This window comes from Vanellus vanellus, assembly GCF_965231255.1.
Source record: "Vanellus vanellus genome assembly, chromosome: 15".
In the NCBI taxonomy this organism is placed as follows: domain Eukaryota; kingdom Metazoa; phylum Chordata; class Aves; order Charadriiformes; family Charadriidae; genus Vanellus; species Vanellus vanellus.
In genome coordinates, this window is record NC_138920.1 from 9,015,746 (window position 1) to 9,035,074 (window position 19,329).

Consider the following 19,329-nt stretch of genomic DNA (forward strand, 5'->3'; position numbering starts at 1 on the left):
ACCTCCAGTATAAGGATAAAGAAACTCTAAGTTACTTATTTATAAAGTTGGTGAGGGCTAGTTTTGTTTTGAGGCTGTCAGCTGAAGAAGGTGAAGGATTTTCCATCCATTTTTACAGGCAGAGTGACTTAGTATGCTGACTTCCAATGATTAAGTCATAATGTGTGGCCTATAATAAAGGGCTGAAACAGTTATTTTGTATAGAATAAAGTCTTCAGTTGGGGTGTGGGTTTTAGTGCTGGAGTTCTTTGCTTGCAACCTGTGACAAACTCCTGAATTCTAACATTCTGGAAGATTTTTATCTTCAGATTTCATTTGCAATATCTTTATTTAACATTTTGTGATGCTCAATGCAAAGACATGGAATATGCTCTTATAAAAAAGAAACCAATGCAACTGTGTGGTGTTCCCCTTAGGTGTAGCTAATGAGAAGCAGCGGAGGTTGTTGTACAACTTGGAGATGGAACAAATGGCTAAAACAGCTAAAGCCCTCATGGAGGCCGTAAGCCACGCAAAGGCTCCTTTTACTAGCGCCACTCATCTAGATCATGTCAGACCCATGTTCAAAGTGAGTGTGAAGTTTTCCTTGTATCTTCATTGCTAAGAGCTTTAAGCATGGAAAATTACTTTGAAGAGTTAAGTAATGCAACAGGTGGAGTCTTTGGAAATATTTGGTTTCAGTTACCTAGTGTTTTTGGCTAAAATTGTAGTAGCTTTCTGAACTTAAGTTTCTTCCTTTCTTTAGCTTGTATGGACTCCACTGCTGGCAGCTTACAGTGTTGGCTTGCAGAACTGTGATGACACAGAAGTTGCATCCCTTTGTTTGGAAGGAATACGATGTGCAATTAGAATAGCCTGTATCTTTGGAATGCAGGTTTGTATAAGACTTAGCGTGGGGCTTGCTAAGGGTGGTGTAGGCTCTGGGAGGGAGACTAAGAATTACTTCATTTTCTATGTATGTGTGTTTTTGTATCTCATCCGATTTCTTGAAACGGTAAAATAAAATATTACAATCTCGTTTTAGTTTGTTTAAAGATCTTGATATCCTCAAGCTTTTCTTTAACTCTGCTTCCCTTTTATTGCTGAGTCTCCTATTAAGAGTGTTTGCTAACTTGCCTCCTACGCTCCGTCAGCTGAAAAGTGCTATAGTAGTGCCACCTATACATAGAAGGAAAATAGTGTAGGCATGTGGGACAAGTAGCTTTCTCTAACTCTTCAGGAACTTGATTACGATGCTTGTTTCTCTGTCTTGTAGCTTGAACGAGATGCTTATGTACAGGCCCTTGCTCGTTTTTCCTTGTTGACTGCCAGTTCCAGTATTACAGAAATGAAACAGAAGAACATAGATACCATTAAGACACTTATTACGGTCGCTCACACAGATGGCAACTATCTTGGCAACTCTTGGCATGAGGTAAAAACTTGATTAGTTTAAATAGTGCAACTGCATCGTCCTCTGAAAGCTTGCAGGATCTTGTTCTTGTACTACTTTCAGTCTTTTAGTAACTGCATTTAGCTCCCAGCATGTGTCAGAACCCTGTTGAGAATGTGGATGCAAGTGCATTATTTTGCTTGTGTTTTTTTTAATCTCTGTGTGTGTGTGTATATATGATCTAGATGATCTTTAAGATCCCTTCCAATCTAAACCATTCTATGATTCTATATAAAATAATGCACTGCATTGTTTTTGCAGACCCTATAGACTCTGTGTGACCAATATTGTAATTTTTGTAAGTGCTTTTGATATGGAATTAAAACCATATTAAAATCTCATTTGACTTCAGAGAATTCTGCACAGAAACTATTGCATTCTTGTTCATGTAAACAAAGATATTCTAGCTCACAGGTCCAGACTTGTCTGTGCAGTGTTTGGCAACATTTATACCATGATCACGTGAAAAATTAGAGCTAAAATAACTTGGTGGGGTATAGGTAAGGATAGGTTATCAGGATAATACGTATTTTCTTAAAGCATGTTTTCCAGGAGCTCTTTAATTGAATGTAAATCTGTGTGGCTGCTAAAAGGGGCATCCCTGCTGCATTATGTTCTCTGGCAATAGTCTTTGGCTTCATGATAATATGAGCTAAAAGGTACTCTAGCTGACAAGTTACTTGGACCCGGCTTACAGCATACCCTCACAAATGCTTTTTCCAGTCCAAGGGATGTTGCAGTGGAGGAATAAGAAAGAAGAGATAGTCAATTTTGTGCTAATGGCAAGGCACAATTTTGGCATTTTCACTGTCTACATTGGAGTGTTGTTACTCAAAGTGGTAGCTGCAATAATTCAGTCTTTTCATCTCCCTGGCACAACAAACTCTCTAGAAAATCAACTTCCAAGTTGTTCATAGTTTTGAACATCGATGCTGTGAGAAGTAATAGAAAGGTTTCCTCTAGTAGTTAGAGATCCAAGTTAAATTTTGGGGTACTGTTTATTTTTCCTTGTATTGGAATAATTCCTGGCAGCTGGTGATCTTGAATGAATCACTCGACTTTATTTCCAGTTGGATTAGTAATGCTTCAGCTACATCAAAACTGTTACTGTTGTCAAAGTTGTTTTAAAGGTTAGAGAACCTGGGAAGGTTATAAATATTAAATACAAATATACATTAAGAATAAAAATATAATGGTACCCAGAAACATAATGTTTAAATATCTTTTGGGTTTAGATCTTGAAATGTATTAGCCAGCTGGAACTAGCACAACTTATAGGAACTGGAGTGAAAACTCGGTATTTATCTGGCTCTGGGCGTGAAAGGGAAGGAAGCATTAAAGGCTATGCATCTGGAGGGGAAGAGTTTATGGGCCTGGCATTAGGTAAGACTTCTTGGACTTCACAAAGGTGGACATATAAGTGAAATATGATGGCTAAGAAAGCTTAATGTTATCAGATATTAAAATATATTTACTTGCTTCCAGGGGGAGATATATTGGATTAATGAAACTTAAAGAAATTGAACTGTATATTTCAAGATGTATAAGTTATTATCATATATATTCTAACTTTGTAAATGGGTTAAGCTATTTAAAAAAAACTCCTCCAAATTTATTTGCTGGAATATGTTTTTGTCAAAACTGTTTTACCATACTTATAAGTCATGATTTTGTTACTGGTTTTATCAGTTCTTTTTTTTTTTTTTTAGGCTCTATTTTTAGTAGTAGAAACATAAGCCATTTACCTTTAGGAACTAATAGATGTTTCAATGACTGATAACTGGTTTTCCAAAGGAATTTCTTACCTCTGCATGTTGGGCTTGCTGTTTCAGTTCCTACTGTTCCTGCATTATGTGCAAGAAACAAACCTTAAAATTTAAGCTGTAAATTAGAGGGACAAGGGAAGCTGCCTCGATCTTTGGAAAACCATCAAGGAAACCTTTTAATTTGAAAACACCCTGGAGTTGATGCTGAATATAACAGAATTGTGCCCAACATTACTTATATCTGACTTAGAGTTCATAGTTTAAAATAATACTTTATCACTTCCATTTTTTATTAACAGCATTGCATCATCTTAACTTAATAAACATGATGGTCAAAACACAATGCCCTGAGGGGAAAAAAAAAACATACTTCCTACTGGATGTTTATTTTGTAATAATCTGGCATAGATCTGGCAAAGGCACCATCTGTTCCACGTAAATTACAATCTAACTGGAAGCAGTAGTCATTTGTCTTCGTCCACTTGTTTAAAGTTAATATAAAGTCACGATTTCATGATGCTAAATACTGGTTTTTAATGGCTTTTATTGCAGGTAACCTCGTTGGAAGTGGAGCTGATAAACGGCATATGGCGAGCATTCAAGAGTCCGTGGGAGAGACCAGTTCACAGAGTGTAGTGGTAGCAGTAGACAGGTACCAAGAATATAATCTCTTTCTGGGGAAAATGTGACTTCAGGTTACTGACCATCCTTACTTTATTTGCAGACTCTGACGGGGACTTTTGTTCTTGAACTCTATTTTTCTTGTGAGAAAGATGCTGATACTTAGATGCTTTCTCTAGACCCAATAAGTATATCTCTTCAGGCATGTAATATTCACAAAAGAAAGACTGTCGTTAAATGGTAGCATAACTAATGTAGTGTATTGTGAGAAGGGGCACTGCGTGTATGCAAATGTTCTTAGGCTTTTTCTTTGGACTAAGCCAGTGAAGACCAGAATTAGGTTGGTATTACAATATTTAGCTATTTTTGTTTTACAAATCTGTCTGATAATTGTGTAACATACTGTTACCCAAATGACTGCTCCAGCGCTACTTGGCCTGGATAAAATTGTGAGCCTGTGCCCGTTTCCTGCGGTGGGGAAGGAGCATCATAGACTGACTTGCAGCAGGGAAGAGAATGCTTAGACTAAGGGAAGGACATGAACTGCTGCCAAGGAGTAAGAATAAAACAGTTGCAGAGTTTATGGCATGCAGGATTGTAAAGTACCTGCAGGAGATGTGCTGATGTTTGCCTACAGCACTAAGATGTGATTGACTCTTGTGGATGCGCAGCTAAAACTGCAACTCATTTGTTCCATAGGATATTTACAGGATCAACTAGGCTGGATGGAAATGCAATAGGTATGTATGCTGACCGTTTGGTGGGTTACAGGAACTCTTGGAATGTAACATCCTGAGCTTACGGTAGTGTGCTTTAATGTTCAGTTGACTTCGTCCGATGGCTGTGTGCTGTTTCCATGGATGAGCTGGCTTCCCCACACCATCCACGCATGTTCAGCCTGCAGAAGATAGTGGAGATATCATATTACAACATGAATCGCATTAGGCTGCAGTGGTCAAGGATTTGGCACGTGATTGGAGATCACTTCAATAAGGTATATTTTTTAAATCAAGTTACAGAACATACATGAATAGCAGGACTTCTTTAATCAGTTTTTTCCTTTTATGTTCTTCATAGTGTAGGTTGTGATTAAAAAAAAAATCCATTAAAGGCACCTAAAGGAAGCATCTATTTAAGATCTAAAGTGTATATATGCAAATGTTTATGGGAATGATCTCTAATCACTTCATTATATAATTTTGTATTTGTAATTTTTCTCTGTGTCATTGTCTTATCCTTCTGAGTAAATGCCAAGTTAGTTTCCTCTAAAATATATACAGATGATCCTGGAACAACAAAGTTGTTTTCCTTAGGAAACTGGACCATGTTTGGGTGGGTTGCTTTTTAACTTAAGATTTTAATTTTTTTTTTTACTGTCTAGCTGGCTATTATAGTTCTGCACCTGTTGCATACAAAATCCATGGGTTGGATCAAATGCATGTGAAAACCCTCTCAGAAAGTAACCCCCCTGTCTTCTAAATATGTGAAAACTAGAATGTGCTAGCAATTTTTAGTGGACTGACATGAAACCTGAGTGATTAATTTGTTACTCATATAAGTAATAGGTTAGCTGGTGTTTTGAAAATATGCTTTTCTTCTAGGTTGGATGTAACCCTAATGAAGATGTTGCCATCTTTGCAGTAGACTCATTAAGGCAGCTGTCAATGAAATTTCTTGAGAAGGGAGAATTAGCCAACTTCCGCTTCCAGAAAGACTTCCTAAGGCCTTTTGAGCATATTATGAAGAAAAACAGGTGTGATGCACTGCAATTTCTGTGTTAGCTTGCTTTAGTCCTACTTAAAGATGTTACTTGGTACAGGTTAGATTGTAGTGTACGTGGAAGTAGCACAGTTACTTGACAAGTGGCACAATTTTACACTGGCACAAAGTCTTACTTTGTTTTTTCTTTTTTTAAGATCTCCAACTATTCGGGACATGGTAATACGTTGTATTGCTCAGATGGTGAACTCTCAAGCTGGTAATATTCGTTCAGGCTGGAAGAATATCTTTGCAGTCTTTCATCAAGCAGCGTCAGACCATGATGGGAATATTGTGGAGCTGGCCTTTCAAACTACAGCACACATAGTTAGTAAGTAATTCTCGACTGATGGGAGTACCCAAATTACCTTAGCTGCTGTGATTCTGGTTTTAAAAGGGCCATCTGAATAAGACTTGTGTTTCCAGGTAAATAAACAGAAGGTCTTGTAGGCAGACTGTTTAAACTCTGCAGATAGGTCTTACCCGTTAAGTCTCCTGATTGCTATGGACAGGAGAAACTAGTTATAGATACCTCCTATAGAACTTCGGAAGTTTGGATTGGACTAAATAAGTTTGTATGTTGCCCCATCTGTCACAATAAGTTGTTTGGGATTAAGGAATGTATTTCACGAACTTCCATGCCGATTCAGTATCGTATGGTGGGGATCATAAAGCTTGTGACGTTGAAATGTGACTGCTTGTAGAGCAGATAAAAGTATATTTGAACAACATACTGCTGCCAGTTTCAAAGGAAGACAACCGACTGAAATATTCTTGAAAAGGGCCTTCGATACCGATTGTAGCTTTCTTAAATGTCCTGAAAAACCCTCTTCCCATTAAGTAGCATGGAGAAAAAGCTATGGACAGCATTAATAAATGCAAATAGTAACATCATTTTTTTTGCTAATTTGAAGCGCATAGATCTTGAGAGTTGTAGTTTGTTCAAAAGCTTGTACACATTGGATTTGTTTTGTGTGTAGTCTATCCCTTAAGACAGAAATCTAACTGCTTCGTCCTCTCTTTCTACAGAAAATGAATAATTAACAGGCTTAGATAATTTAGGTAGCTTCATTCACAGTAGGGAAGCTAACATCAAGCTTTACTCCTATTATTTCTCAAAATGTTTTAAGAGCTTTGGGTTGCATATGCTGTGGGAGTGAACCGCACCATATAAGCAATCCTAGATTATAAAATTGGCAATTATCCAACCTGAGAAAATGTGATGCTGACAAATTTGGTTGGTGGGGTGGGATGGGGAAGAATGCAAGGGAAGACAGAACCATATTTAACCTGGAAGAGCTGGAGTGTGTTTGTCTGCTCAGTAGTGGTATACCATGGCTGACATCTGTAGATCAATGGTAGTTTATCTATGGATTTCAATACCAGTAAATTTTAAGATGTGTATTTGTTTGTTCTTCGCAGCAAATATTTTTCAACAGCACTTTCCAGCAGCAATTGACTCATTTCAGGATGCAGTAAAATGTCTTTCTGAGTTTGCCTGTAATGTTGCATTTCCGGACACCAGCATGGAAGCTATTAGACTTATTCGCTACTGTGCAAAATATGTTTCAGAAAGACCACAGGTATTTTCTTTTAATTTTTACCCTTGTATATTCTTCCACTGTTAAACTGGGACTAATCTTGTAACTAATAGCTTTCAGACTCAAGCTTCAGTCTCCCAGCAGCAAATGTTTGTAGTAAAAGCTTATTCAGAATTAGGAGTCACTTTGGTATTATATAAGTAGTAAACTGGGTCTAATTAAAAGATTTCCGGTCTCATCAGTCCAAACTGGAAATAACCGAATGAAATAGTCTCTTTTTTTCTAGTGTTAGGATGACCTGGAAAACAATGCTTTGTGTTGTGTCACCATAATGATGTCTGTTTAAAGTGGTTATAAACATGCATATTCTTTTACATCAGTCTGTTGTGTGAAAATATGATAATCACTTTGCCGAAGAGAGCCTGGAATTAGATTGCAATTGCAAGTTACCATTGCAAGATGTGCATGCTGTATTCAATATGCTACAGAAGGGTAGAACTGGTTTATGCCAAACAAATTTCCTTATAACTGATACTTATATAGTTGTTGCCTGTCACTGTTAAACTTGCTTCCTAAGGTCCAAACCTCTGCAACTTGTAAAGCCTTTTGCAGGACTTAAATAAAACGGATTTAAGTATTTATTTTCCATATTTTTTCCGGTATTTTTACAAATAGTTATGTCTCACATTTATACTTACATATTACAGGATTTGAATGTTACGGTAGAAACTAAGCTGACTTTTCAAGTCTCTCTTTGCCACTAGTAGTATCTAAATCTGTCATACTTAAAGATTTTTGATGTTTTTTTGAATATCTTTTTTTTTCCTGGCATCTCCAAGGTATTAAGAGAATACACGAGTGATGACATGAATGTTGCTCCTGGGGATAGAGTATGGGTCAGAGGATGGTTTCCTATTTTATTTGAACTTTCTTGTATCATCAATCGTTGCAAATTAGATGTTCGAACAAGGTAATAAAGCTTTTTTTTTTTTTTTTTAAATTTAGTGAAAAGATCACAGGTATGCATTTTAACATCTCTTCCTTTATTTGTTTGGGGATGTTTATAGAGGCCTAACAGTGATGTTTGAAATAATGAAGAGTTATGGCCATACCTTTGAAAATCACTGGTGGCAAGATCTGTTCAGAATTGTCTTTCGGATTTTCGATAATATGAAACTCCCTGAACAACAAACAGAGGTAAAAACAAACAAACAAACAAAACCTAGAAAGCAAGCAAACCTTAGAGTTGTTCTTTTAAGAACTCAAACAATCAAGGCAGCAGTTTGTACTGTTTGTCTTGTCAGTGTGTTTCCACCCCATACTGCCCCAAACATAGCAATACCTCGTTGTATTCTGTGGTATGTATGAAACTTGTTATAATATCCAGTGACCTTTCTGTCTGTCTGAATATTTTGCAAGGAGAATATTCACACTTTGTTGTGAATGTGTATAATTTTCTGAACAGTATTCATGTGGCTAACTAAATGCTTCTGACGAGACATCTGCAGTAGTGAGGCTTTTTAGTCTTATCTAAATTCTACTCCTCTCCTCAGAGGCCACGTCCTTTGTTGAATAGCCATGCATAAGCCGAGTGCTATTATCGTAGAAGAACCAACATAAAAATAAAGACTTTTCATTGTTTCTGATAGAAATCTGAATGGATGACCACTACATGCAACCATGCACTTTATGCCATCTGTGATGTATTTACACAATTTTATGAAGCTTTAAATGAGATCCTTCTTCCTGACATACTTGCACAGTTACACTGGTGTGTGAAACAAGGTAGCTTATTTACTTGTATCTTTTGATTAATGTATTTTTTTAAATGCTTATTACTTAAGAAGGGGAAAGTTAACTGAATTTTGGAAGAACAAAAACTACCATTAGGACAATATGTTATGTAATAGATGGATGCAGTATGTTAAATAGTGGAGCATCATTCTGTTTCATCAGTTAGGCAGCTCTTCTGTTAGTGTGTTTATAATGTATTTATGGTGCTATTGTGACACAGCAAAAGCTTTTGAAGAGTTGTGTTAATCTTCTGCCAACCGCCTTTGTCCATTTGGCTGTACAGATAGAATGCATACATGTATGTATGTGTAAATGAGGTATTTGATTTTTTTTTTTTTCCTCTTTCTCCCCCTTCCCCCTCCTCTTCTCTCAACCACTTTTTAAATATGATTTTCTAAAGAACGTGTTTTCTTTGGGGCTCTAAATTTTATGCCTGAAATCCTGCATATTGGTACCGTGGAATGCTGGGGGGACTACCTTGCAGGAAATCATAAGTTTCTAATTGGTGCTTTTCCTTCCTTTGCCTCTCTGTAAGCTTCCTTTCTGCTTCTGTCCTGTCTTGTCTTCCCCATTTGGATTTTGGTCTCATGAAGTCTATTTTTAAACACTATTTTTTATTCAGGAGATTCCTAAGCTTGATATTATTGTAATATAAGTAGGCTTTGAGCTGTGATACCATGCATTTCACAATATTGGTAAAAATATTTAATGGAGCAGTAATAGAGAATGCTTAATTTTTTATTGATATTGTAGAAGTTGATAAATATGGAACACTTCTTTCACAGATAATGAGCAGTTGGCTCGATCAGGTACAAACTGCCTAGAAAACCTTGTAATACTCAACGGACAGAAATTCAGCCCTGAAGTCTGGGGCCAGACATGCAATTGTATGCTGGAAATCTTCAAAACTACTATTCCTCATGTGTAAGTCCATAAATTTAATTCTTATACTAATACCCGATTCCAGAGCAACAATATTTACCTTTTTTTTTTTTTTAAACTTTATGAAGCTTGCTGACATGGAGGCCTGTGGGAATGGAGGAAGATTCAGCTGAAAAACACTTGGTAAGAGTTAATTCAGTGCAAGAAAAAATGGAAGGGTTTTGTGTTAGGTTAGCTTTCAAAATATTTTATTGTAGTAAATATACTTGACAACAAATACTGGAATTGACATTAGCTTGTATTTGGTGTCATTGTAAAATAAGATATAAAGGATGGGTGCAGGAAGCCTTTGAATCCAAGATTAATGAAGTCATCTGAAAACTGATAGCTTGTTGGTAGTTAGTGTTTTGGATTACTGAAATTGTTCTGCATTCTCTTCTAGGATCTAGACTTAGATCACCAGTCTTTAAGCAGCATGGATAAAAATGCTTCAGAAAGAGGACAAAGTCAATTTTCAAATCCAACAGATGAGAGCTGGAAAGGTGGTCCTTATACAAGTAAGGAAAACAAGCAAGTTTATTAAATGCACTCTTAGTCTACTTTTGTAGTTCTGTAGAGAGTTTTGAGGCACTTAGACTTGGGGTATATCTTTACAACTTGTGTGCCTTGCAGAGAAATTTTCTCTTTATAAGATAATTCATGGCATCACTAAATATCAAAATGCTAATGGTAATGTAGTGTTCTGCTAGCCTGTTGTAAGTGAATTGTCATAATTTGCTTCTTAAACTTGTGTTACTCCATTTCATTAGATCAGAAACTATTTGCTGGCCTCCTTATAAAGTGTGTGGTACAGCTGGAATTGATACAGACCATTGATAATATAGTGTTCTATCCAGCAACAAGCAAGAAGGAAGATGCTGAGCACATGGCTGCAGCTCAGGTACCACCAGACTTATTTATAACCTTGCTGTGGCAGTAAAGTACACAGACTATCAAATGCTCTGAAGTGTGTTTACAAAATAGAGTATATAGTCTCTTCCTCTTTCTCTCAGTGCTACCCTGAATGTGTGTCTCATTACTCTTAAGCTGTGATTATTTTTTTTACTGCCTCCAGTGTTTCCTGGCAATCTGCCTGTTGGATTATTATAATTACCATTATTTTTATTATCAATATAATATATTGTCATTGTTTTTTATAAGGAATACATACTCATCAAGAATGTTTTTTGTTTGTTTTGGCGAGAGCTTTCTTTTCTGTTTAGCCTGAGTGGCTTCATTTAGCCACAGTTGAGGCTTTGCTCAGCCTCTACGTGTTTACATAGGAGGAGATGCAGAAGTTGAACTTTAGCAAGGTTAATGGTCAAGATTTAACTCATTCCTGTCTTGAAGAGGTCCTTGTCCCTGAAAATTCTGATTCTAGGGAACAGTGCAAGGTAGCTCTTACTTGGCTATGTTAAGCTACAAGTTTGGGCTGGTGCATTCAGGTAGTGTTTTGGGGATTCCTAATGAAATTGGCTAAAAATATTGACCAACTTTAATGAAACTTGACATTAACCAAAGATGGGGAGCTTCTACACTATGCAACATTTAAACTTGCACTATTTTTGTGGTTCACTTTGTTTTTCGGAGTTCAGCAGACCTACTCAGTCAGCTCTTAGAGGAGAGGAAATGTTCTATATTGTATTGCTATCACTCTTTTATGCCTTGATAAGGGAGATTCTTCCCTTGTTCTTGATTTATTTTTTTTTTCCTTATCAATAGCTAGGATAGATCATAATTTCTCTCTTTCAAAATACCCTGCTGAAGAGTGCAACTCTGATATTTGAAAGGACCGTTCTGCTGTGTTGTATCACGCTAATATTTCACTTGAACCTAAAAATGGAATCTGGAGTTAGTGATACATGGTCTGTGAAGTATCAAAGTCTCTTAAGTTTATATAAAAAGAATACATTTCTGACGCTCCTCTCTCCCTCTTTTCCCTCCCCACCCCCACTCCTTTAGCGAGATGCATTGGATGCAGATATCCACATTGACACAGAAGACCAAGGAATGTATAAATACATGTCTTCACATCACCTCTTTAAGTTACTAGATTGTCTGCAAGAGTCTCATTCGTTTTCAAAATCCTTTAATTCAAATTATGAGCAGCGAACTGTGTTATGGAGAGCAGGTGAGGCTTTTATTTTTAGTCTGATGAAAATACTGAGGTCCATTTCTAGCTTTAGCTATGGAGATACAAAAGTATACCATGGCAATAATCTCTACAGTAAATCTGAGTGTGTCACATGCTTTTATTACTTGTCTTCTTCCTGACGGCTTGAATAATTGTTTGCTGAATGATCTGCTTTTTTGATTAAATTAGAGCTTCACAGTAGGTACTACTGTAGTTAAATATCTTCATAAATAGATTAGGTCTCAGTCAAAATAAAGGAAATATTATCTGGACAAGAAATCATTACTCTTCACTAGTGGAGATATTGTTGATAAACTTTAACTCTTGGCTAGTAACTACAAGTGTGAATGTTCTCTCTCTCCCTATGTGTAACTGATTTCTAGGGTTCAAGGGTAAATCAAAACCCAATCTCTTAAAACAAGAGACCAGCAGCTTGGCTTGTTGCTTGAGAATACTCTTTCGAATGTATGTGGATGAAAACCGCCGAGACTCCTGGGATGCTATACAGCAGCGACTGCTTAGGTAAGAGTATCAGCTTGGTTCTGATGCGTTCCCTTTTCAGCCAGTATAGTGCATCCCTGATGCAAGTGTTCTGTTTTAAGTCACTGAGCATAGCTTCAGAGCTATAAAGATAGATAGATACAGATATGACCACTCTTCATTAAAAGTTAATTTAGCCATAACGAAGCAATCTACTTGGAATCAATTAAGCACCTTCTTGCGACATTAGCTTTTCTTTAGAGGAGTGGTGGTGTATGAATACTTTTCACATCTGAGTACATAATGATATTCAGAGGTATAATAAGGTACGGTAATCTAAACAGAATGCTGTATAAACTGCTGTATCCCTGGAACTTAGATAAACATAGAAAATTATGCTAAATAAATATAAAAAGGTATTGTGGTCCCCTTTATTTGAAAAGAGAGTTGTTGTATGTAAGTTCAGAGTACTAATCTCTAGTCAGATGTAGAAAATGCTTGAACTTGCAACTGGCATTAATGTAGTGAATTTCAGTATCATTCTGATTTGTCAGCATCTATGGACATGTTAGTCTCTTTAATGTGTAAAAGAGGAGGTTCCGTTCCCTCTTTAATTAAAATATCGCTCCAAAAAAGAGATAGTAAGTGGTACAGTTTGTACCTTGTGTTGACAGCCTACAGCAAGGACCAAAACTTTATTAATACAATAGTAATCCCTCTTTAATCTGTGATGCTGAGCTCTGCAGATCTTTAATAAAGCAGTCTAGAATTGGAGGGAGAGCTTTTTCATGTTGCTGTTGCCTAAGCTTTCCCAGGATCAGGAAACAATGTTTGCAGATTGAAGGTAACTACTCTTCAATTACAGAATGTTTATGAGGAAAATCACCTCAGATTCCATGGTTCTTTGACAACATGAAAACTATTTCTGTTATCTGTAACAACTACTGTAACAGAAAAATCATCAAGACAAATGTGTGTAATTAAAGTTGTTGCATGTGATTGAAAACTTTCCCATGGAAATGCATTTTGCTTGAAAACAAAATACACTGAGAGGACAAACAGTGCATGTTATAAAAACTCGTGGGTTTTCTTTATGGCTTGTCTGAAATGTGTCATCTCTTTAGTGTATGCAGTGAAGCTCTGGCATATTTTATTACCGTGAACTCGGAAAGCCACAGAGAAGCTTGGACCAATCTCCTGCTGCTGCTTTTAACAAAAACACTAAAAATCAGTGATGAAAAGGTAAGAATAGGTTGGCAGTGATGTCTGTTTGCATTCAGGTATTTTTTTCACTTCTGTTTCAGTTGAATTCAATCTTTATTATCATCCATGTTGCAAGGTGGCTAGTTTGCTAGTCAAATAATCGTCACATCTCCATTTTTGCAAGCATTCCACGTTATAAAAAATCAGACTGCATCCATGGAATTCACAGTGGTACAGAAATACTGATAGAATTACTGCAGAGCTTTCATATAAAAGCACAATGAGTGTGCAATAAAGGATGGGCTTGTGCTGTATTGCAGCTGTACAAGAATGGTAGAGGTAAATTTCACCACTGTAAAACTGGAATTCTGGTTCCTTGACGGTGATGGCAAAAAATAATTCTCAGGATCTCAGCCTTTTTGAGGAAAAGGTGAATGCAAATATTCACTACATTAGGACATACAGAGAAACTTCTGGAAGTTGCTTGCTTTTTTTTTTTTTTCTTTTTTTAAGCTTTCCAATACTGTTGAGCTTCATCTTGTTTTAAGGTGTATTTTTTTTTTTTTTGGTGTTTTTTTTCCTGTATTGCAAAGCATGTAATTTCACTTCACACTTGTGTGGTTTGGGATAGTTTATTGCAATTTATCAGTATTTTAAGAAATTGATAGTAGTGGTGGCTTGGCTTCTCCGTGTAACAGCAATTCAGTGAAGTCCCTGTGGTTATGGTGTGTTGTGAGAATAGTCTTAACTCTTTGTAGATAAAACGTCGACTTGGCCATTCCTTAGTACACAATCCCAGTATCTTTTTATAATAAAAAGTTCTGTGATGAGTGTTCCATCGACTTTCCCTGTAACTAATACTGACCGTTATTAGGAAAGGAATAGAGGACAAAACAAATTTCGTGTGTAAATTCAGTTTGGATTTGCATCTTGAATACTGCCTGCAGTTCTAGTCTTCCATATCAAAAGGGGTGTACTGGAGCTGGAAAAGGGTTGAGAGAGTGCAATGGGAATAAGGGATATAGACTGGCTGCCATACATGGAACTGTTGTAGGTTAGACTTTTACTCAGTTATCCTTTATCCAGTAAAGAAATTAAAAATGAGAGGTGCATAAAGTCATTATTAGCATGAAGGGAGGGAAAGAACTGATAATTGTTACACTGGAAGAGACAGTGAATGAGATGTTTGGAGATGGAAAGTCACAGGAGTGGGGAAAAAAAAACCAAAACGCACATAATGGAGATACGTCTTCACACAGTGGTTCAGCTGTGAAAGGCTTTGTTATGTGTTGTGGTTGATATTGTAAAGAGGCTGGAGAAGCAACTGGACAAATTCACATCAGAGGGGGGTGTTTCTACAAGTAGTCCCTGATACCACCTCTAGTCTGAGAAATCCCTGAGCCACAAAACAGTCTGACTTTGTTTTAGGGAAGTAATGCCAAATGCATTGTGTATGGTTTCCTGGAGGCATCTGCTAAGGCTGCTGTAGAAAGCAGACACTGGGCTTGTGATGGCCTTTGGCCATCCAGGGGGGCCTTTGAATGGGTGAGACCTTTTGTTTTAATAAGTCGGTGTACCCATGAATGTTGAAAAACTCTGCGCTTTCTTACAGTAATAGAGAATAACATTCTTTTTTCATGCTCTTTAATAGTTTAGGGCACATGCTTCGACATATTATCCATACTTGTGTGAAATCATGCAATTTGACCTGATTCCTGAGCTTCGAGCTGTGCTACGGAAGTTCTTCCTGCGTATAGGTGTTGTGTTCAAAATCTGCATAACAGAGGAGCAGATACGGACAACTGGGATGACCTTACCTTCATGGTAGCCCTAAGTAGGGTTGGTTACTTCTGCTTGTACATAAAGCTATGTTCCGGAGATGGATTAAAGTGGATGGGAGAAAATGGGACCCTGGTGTATCAACACAGCGGCAAGTTACTCTTACCACAATGGTATTTGGGGAGGAGGAAAAAAAAATCCTGTTCTGTCCATCCTACAAAACTATCAGCAGTTTTATTTAAATTATTGCTTACAGAGTTAATGCAGTAGATGTAAAGTCTCTTTGTTTCAATGCTTGTCATCCTTATGATCAAGTCTGTCTCTTCTAGTCTTTTATCAATTGTTCAGTCTTGCATCCCAGCTAAATCTGATAAATAAGCTGGATTCTTCAATAGAAGTTATGACCCTTGGAAATAATGAATATAGTTGTATAGCCTTGTGATGTTAGCACATGTGTTCATAATAAACTATACTTGCAGTGGCTAATGACCAGCTAAGATCATTCTGGGCTTTTCTTCATGTGTACATGACTAGACCAGGCAGCGGGTTATGGTTTTTGAAGTGGACAGCCCATAGAGTATTTGGGAAAAGGGTTTTCCTCCTGTTTAAAAAATTTTAAAAACTTTTTTTAATATCTGTACCTCATCTTCTGAGACTTATTTTTTGGTTTTATGGAAGGTCTTACATCAGGAACACACAATACCATCTACTCTATTTAGCTTGTTAGCCTTGAGTTAAAGGCATATTAAAAAAAAAAAAAAAAAGACTTTTAAACTTTCCATTTACTTTCATACATTGCCAGATCATGGACAGAGTATATACAGTAACACTAAAAACAAGGTTCAGAACAAATAAAAACACCTTTTTTTACCCTTGACTCTGATGTATTTAATAGTAATTGTGTCTGTTTAGCAAGAAGTCCTGTCCTCAATACTTATCAGGTTCTGTCTCTTTACCACAGATCTGCAACTTCTGATTTGTCTTTTTGTGCAAATGATTTTTGTTCTCAACTATTAGTTCCTACTGTGATCTAAAAGACAATTGAATTCCCACAAAACTGCTCCAGCAAAATTAAACTTAAGTTCATTCATGTACTGCAAGAGTTATTAATACATTTCTACACTTTGAAGGTATCTGTGAAGCAACCATAACGTAACACTAGGCTTTGCTTGCCCTAGAGATTTTTCTTTCTTTGAAATGCATCAGTTTTCTGTGACAACTGTTTCCATGATAGAATAACAGTTTACAGTTGAAGTACTGCAGGGCTGAGGTCTGTCCTTTGAACTAATATTAATTTAAAGTTTTAAGACTTCTCTACACTGGAAGAGTATGGCTGGATGGGAGGAAAGGTTCCACTTCCTAAAATAATGTAGACAAAAGTGTTATATTAATTGCTGTGCTGTCCATCTTAGCCAAACCTAAAACAGAACAGTATTAAAAAGGAAAAAAAAAAAAACCAAACAAAAAAAAAAACCAAACCACACAAACAACACCCAACAACAACCTACTTAAATGGTATTAAGCGTTTAACCTCTGATTTTGCTTTTTGAGTTTCCTGTTAGGTTGGCAGAGTTGAGGTGGTCAACTCAGTTGAGAATTCCAACTCTTGAGAGCTGTTGGGATTCTGTCTGTCTTTCTCTCTTTCTCTCTCTCTTTTTTTTTTTTTTTTTTTTTTTGGTGAGCTATTTCCAAAGGGTTCATATGGTGCTCTTCAGTACATTGGCCTGTTCTATATAAGCATTGTTTGGGAATGGTTTTGCAGTCAGTAGTAGTGATAAGGCTTTCACCTTTTTATTTTTAACCAAAGAAAAATACATGGCGGTTGTGGCTCTTAAACTTTCGAAGGCCCATTAGATTAAATCTTAAATATTTAGTAGAAGGGAATATATGCCTATATTTTACAATAGGAAAAGACTGAAAAATAACCAATGCTGATATTTAACTTGCTGCATTTGAAATGTCCTTTTGTGTTGCATTTAGTATAGTTACTCATTCCTTGGTAATGTCACTTTGCCAATTACAGTAACAATGAAGTATTTATTTTAATTCTATTTAAATCTGCAAGAATAGGATATTCATTTTCTTCTGGTCCTAGATAGTCCTAAAGAAAATATTTGAAACTTTATTTATCAGATTTTGAAGGTGTCACTGCCTTATTGAATGTATACCCTTATCTCTTATCAAAACACAAACTTTTTAAAGTTGCATGCTTTTTCTGTGTTTTACAGTTTTGAAAGCCTTACAACTCATGTCTTGAAACAAGTCTCTTATTTTTCATATCTTAAATTACCTTACATTGTGGGCTTTCTTTACTGTAATGTGCAACTTTGTTCTGAGACTGTTCTTTTACTTAGCAAAGCTTTTATTGTATTTATACCATTTATAAACTGCTGAAATTAAGTATGTGACATCAAAACATCCTAGACTTTGTAACGCGTGAAGAAGGGGAACTGGAATGCAATTGGATTATAACAGCCTTAATCCTGTCAATTTTCTGAATTTGATTGTACATGTTAAAGCAATAAGAATGGTATATTAAGTGTAATACCTGAAATGGTTTTATTCACATCAGCTGTTTGGTTTCCCTTATACAGTCAGAAAGATCATACCCCATAGACATCTTAATGAAGCTAAAAATGCTGAGCCAAAACTCCTGCAGTTTTCACTGCTGGTTCCGATCTTGTCCTGACTCTGCTGACATAGACCTTATCTGCCTGTGGTGGTTTTGTTGCCTTTAGTGGAACTGGGAATGAGAACAAGGTTCTGAGTCAGCATAGCCTGGCAGAGATCAAGACATCTGTGCAATACGTGGAGTAATAAAAAAAGTAACCTCTTAGACTTCTAAAGTAAGTGTTGTACAAGAAATTAAACTATAAACTGATTTACTTGTAATAGTATAAATACGGAGACTGCATGATATTTGTTATTACTTCTTATTTTGGAACCCTGTAGGAAACAGGTAGGCAGGGGAGGATGCTAATGAGGAAAACCCTAAAAACTCTATTTTATGTTGATTCCATTGTGTCTTTACAATACAAGAAAATATTATTTTTACAGTGGTTTGTTATCCATGTCTCATAAACAGAACAATCTAAACTGACATCCACTAATACACACCCCCCCCAAATTTTAGCTCAATCTCACTATGGAAAATGAGAAAGATTAAAAATAGTAACTTTTACTATGAAACAGAACTAAGCTTTTTCTGTCAAAAGTGTAAATTCAGTTCAGCACCTTTAATGTTTTTTCTGTGTAAAATGTATGTTTTCACATATTTAAAATGCCTAAGTTTTTTGAAGATCTCCATATTAAGTGCATTTAATATCAATAATTTAAAGAAGAGCATTCCTTGCCTAGTGGGTGTATACATTTTTGAGAGAATACCAAAATTATATAATATGAAAAAAAAAATGTAAAGTTTTCTACATGAAAATACTATGTATAATACTGTTATAATATTCCATGCTTTAATCAAGTGGTAAATCAATAAAGTTTTAAGAAGTGTTGCTTGGGTTTTTTTTTCATGTAGTTTATTAGGCAGCTTGTTCACCTACAGCCTGCTCTATTCAACATGAGAACGTATCACTGGTGCTAATTACGGGGCTTTCACTTCTAGTGGGTTTGTTTTCTTAACACGCGACTACCTGCCTTCCTGCCTTCTACCGCCTGCTCTTTTCTCCTTAGAGGACTGTCCCCTTCTTTTAATGGCTAAAAGGGCCCCTACCCTTCGGCCGCCTCCGCTTTCTGCCCTCCTGCGGCCTACGCCCGTCCCGCCGGGCCTCGGGCCGCTTCCTCGTACCCGCCGCCCGGCTCCCGCTCGCCGTGTCCGCGGGAGCCGCTCGCTCTCCCCGTGGAGCCGCCTCGGGCCCGGCCATGGCCGCCCCGAGCGGGGGCCGCCGT

At 36.8% G+C, this 19,329-nt stretch overlaps 1 protein-coding gene across 1 annotated transcript in view; it reads left to right on the forward strand.

Moving 5' to 3' along the window:
* Positions 1-18,935, forward strand: part of ARFGEF2 (ARF guanine nucleotide exchange factor 2) — a 39,976-nt gene extending 21,041 nt beyond the window's left edge. The window contains exons 19-39 of the mRNA XM_082491230.1: positions 417-568; positions 746-874; positions 1,256-1,414; positions 2,668-2,815; positions 3,751-3,850; positions 4,519-4,559; positions 4,644-4,813; positions 5,421-5,572; positions 5,736-5,908; positions 7,000-7,160; positions 7,958-8,088; positions 8,186-8,315; positions 8,768-8,903; positions 9,698-9,836; positions 9,923-9,977; positions 10,237-10,351; positions 10,604-10,734; positions 11,796-11,964; positions 12,351-12,489; positions 13,572-13,689; positions 15,302-18,935. Of these exons, the coding sequence (XP_082347356.1) occupies positions 417-568; positions 746-874; positions 1,256-1,414; positions 2,668-2,815; positions 3,751-3,850; positions 4,519-4,559; positions 4,644-4,813; positions 5,421-5,572; positions 5,736-5,908; positions 7,000-7,160; positions 7,958-8,088; positions 8,186-8,315; positions 8,768-8,903; positions 9,698-9,836; positions 9,923-9,977; positions 10,237-10,351; positions 10,604-10,734; positions 11,796-11,964; positions 12,351-12,489; positions 13,572-13,689; positions 15,302-15,478 (2,825 nt within the window). The 3' untranslated portion in view covers positions 15,479-18,935. The remainder of the gene's footprint in view (positions 1-416; positions 569-745; positions 875-1,255; positions 1,415-2,667; positions 2,816-3,750; positions 3,851-4,518; positions 4,560-4,643; positions 4,814-5,420; positions 5,573-5,735; positions 5,909-6,999; positions 7,161-7,957; positions 8,089-8,185; positions 8,316-8,767; positions 8,904-9,697; positions 9,837-9,922; positions 9,978-10,236; positions 10,352-10,603; positions 10,735-11,795; positions 11,965-12,350; positions 12,490-13,571; positions 13,690-15,301) is intronic.
* The last annotated feature ends 394 nt before the right edge of the window (positions 18,936-19,329 follow it).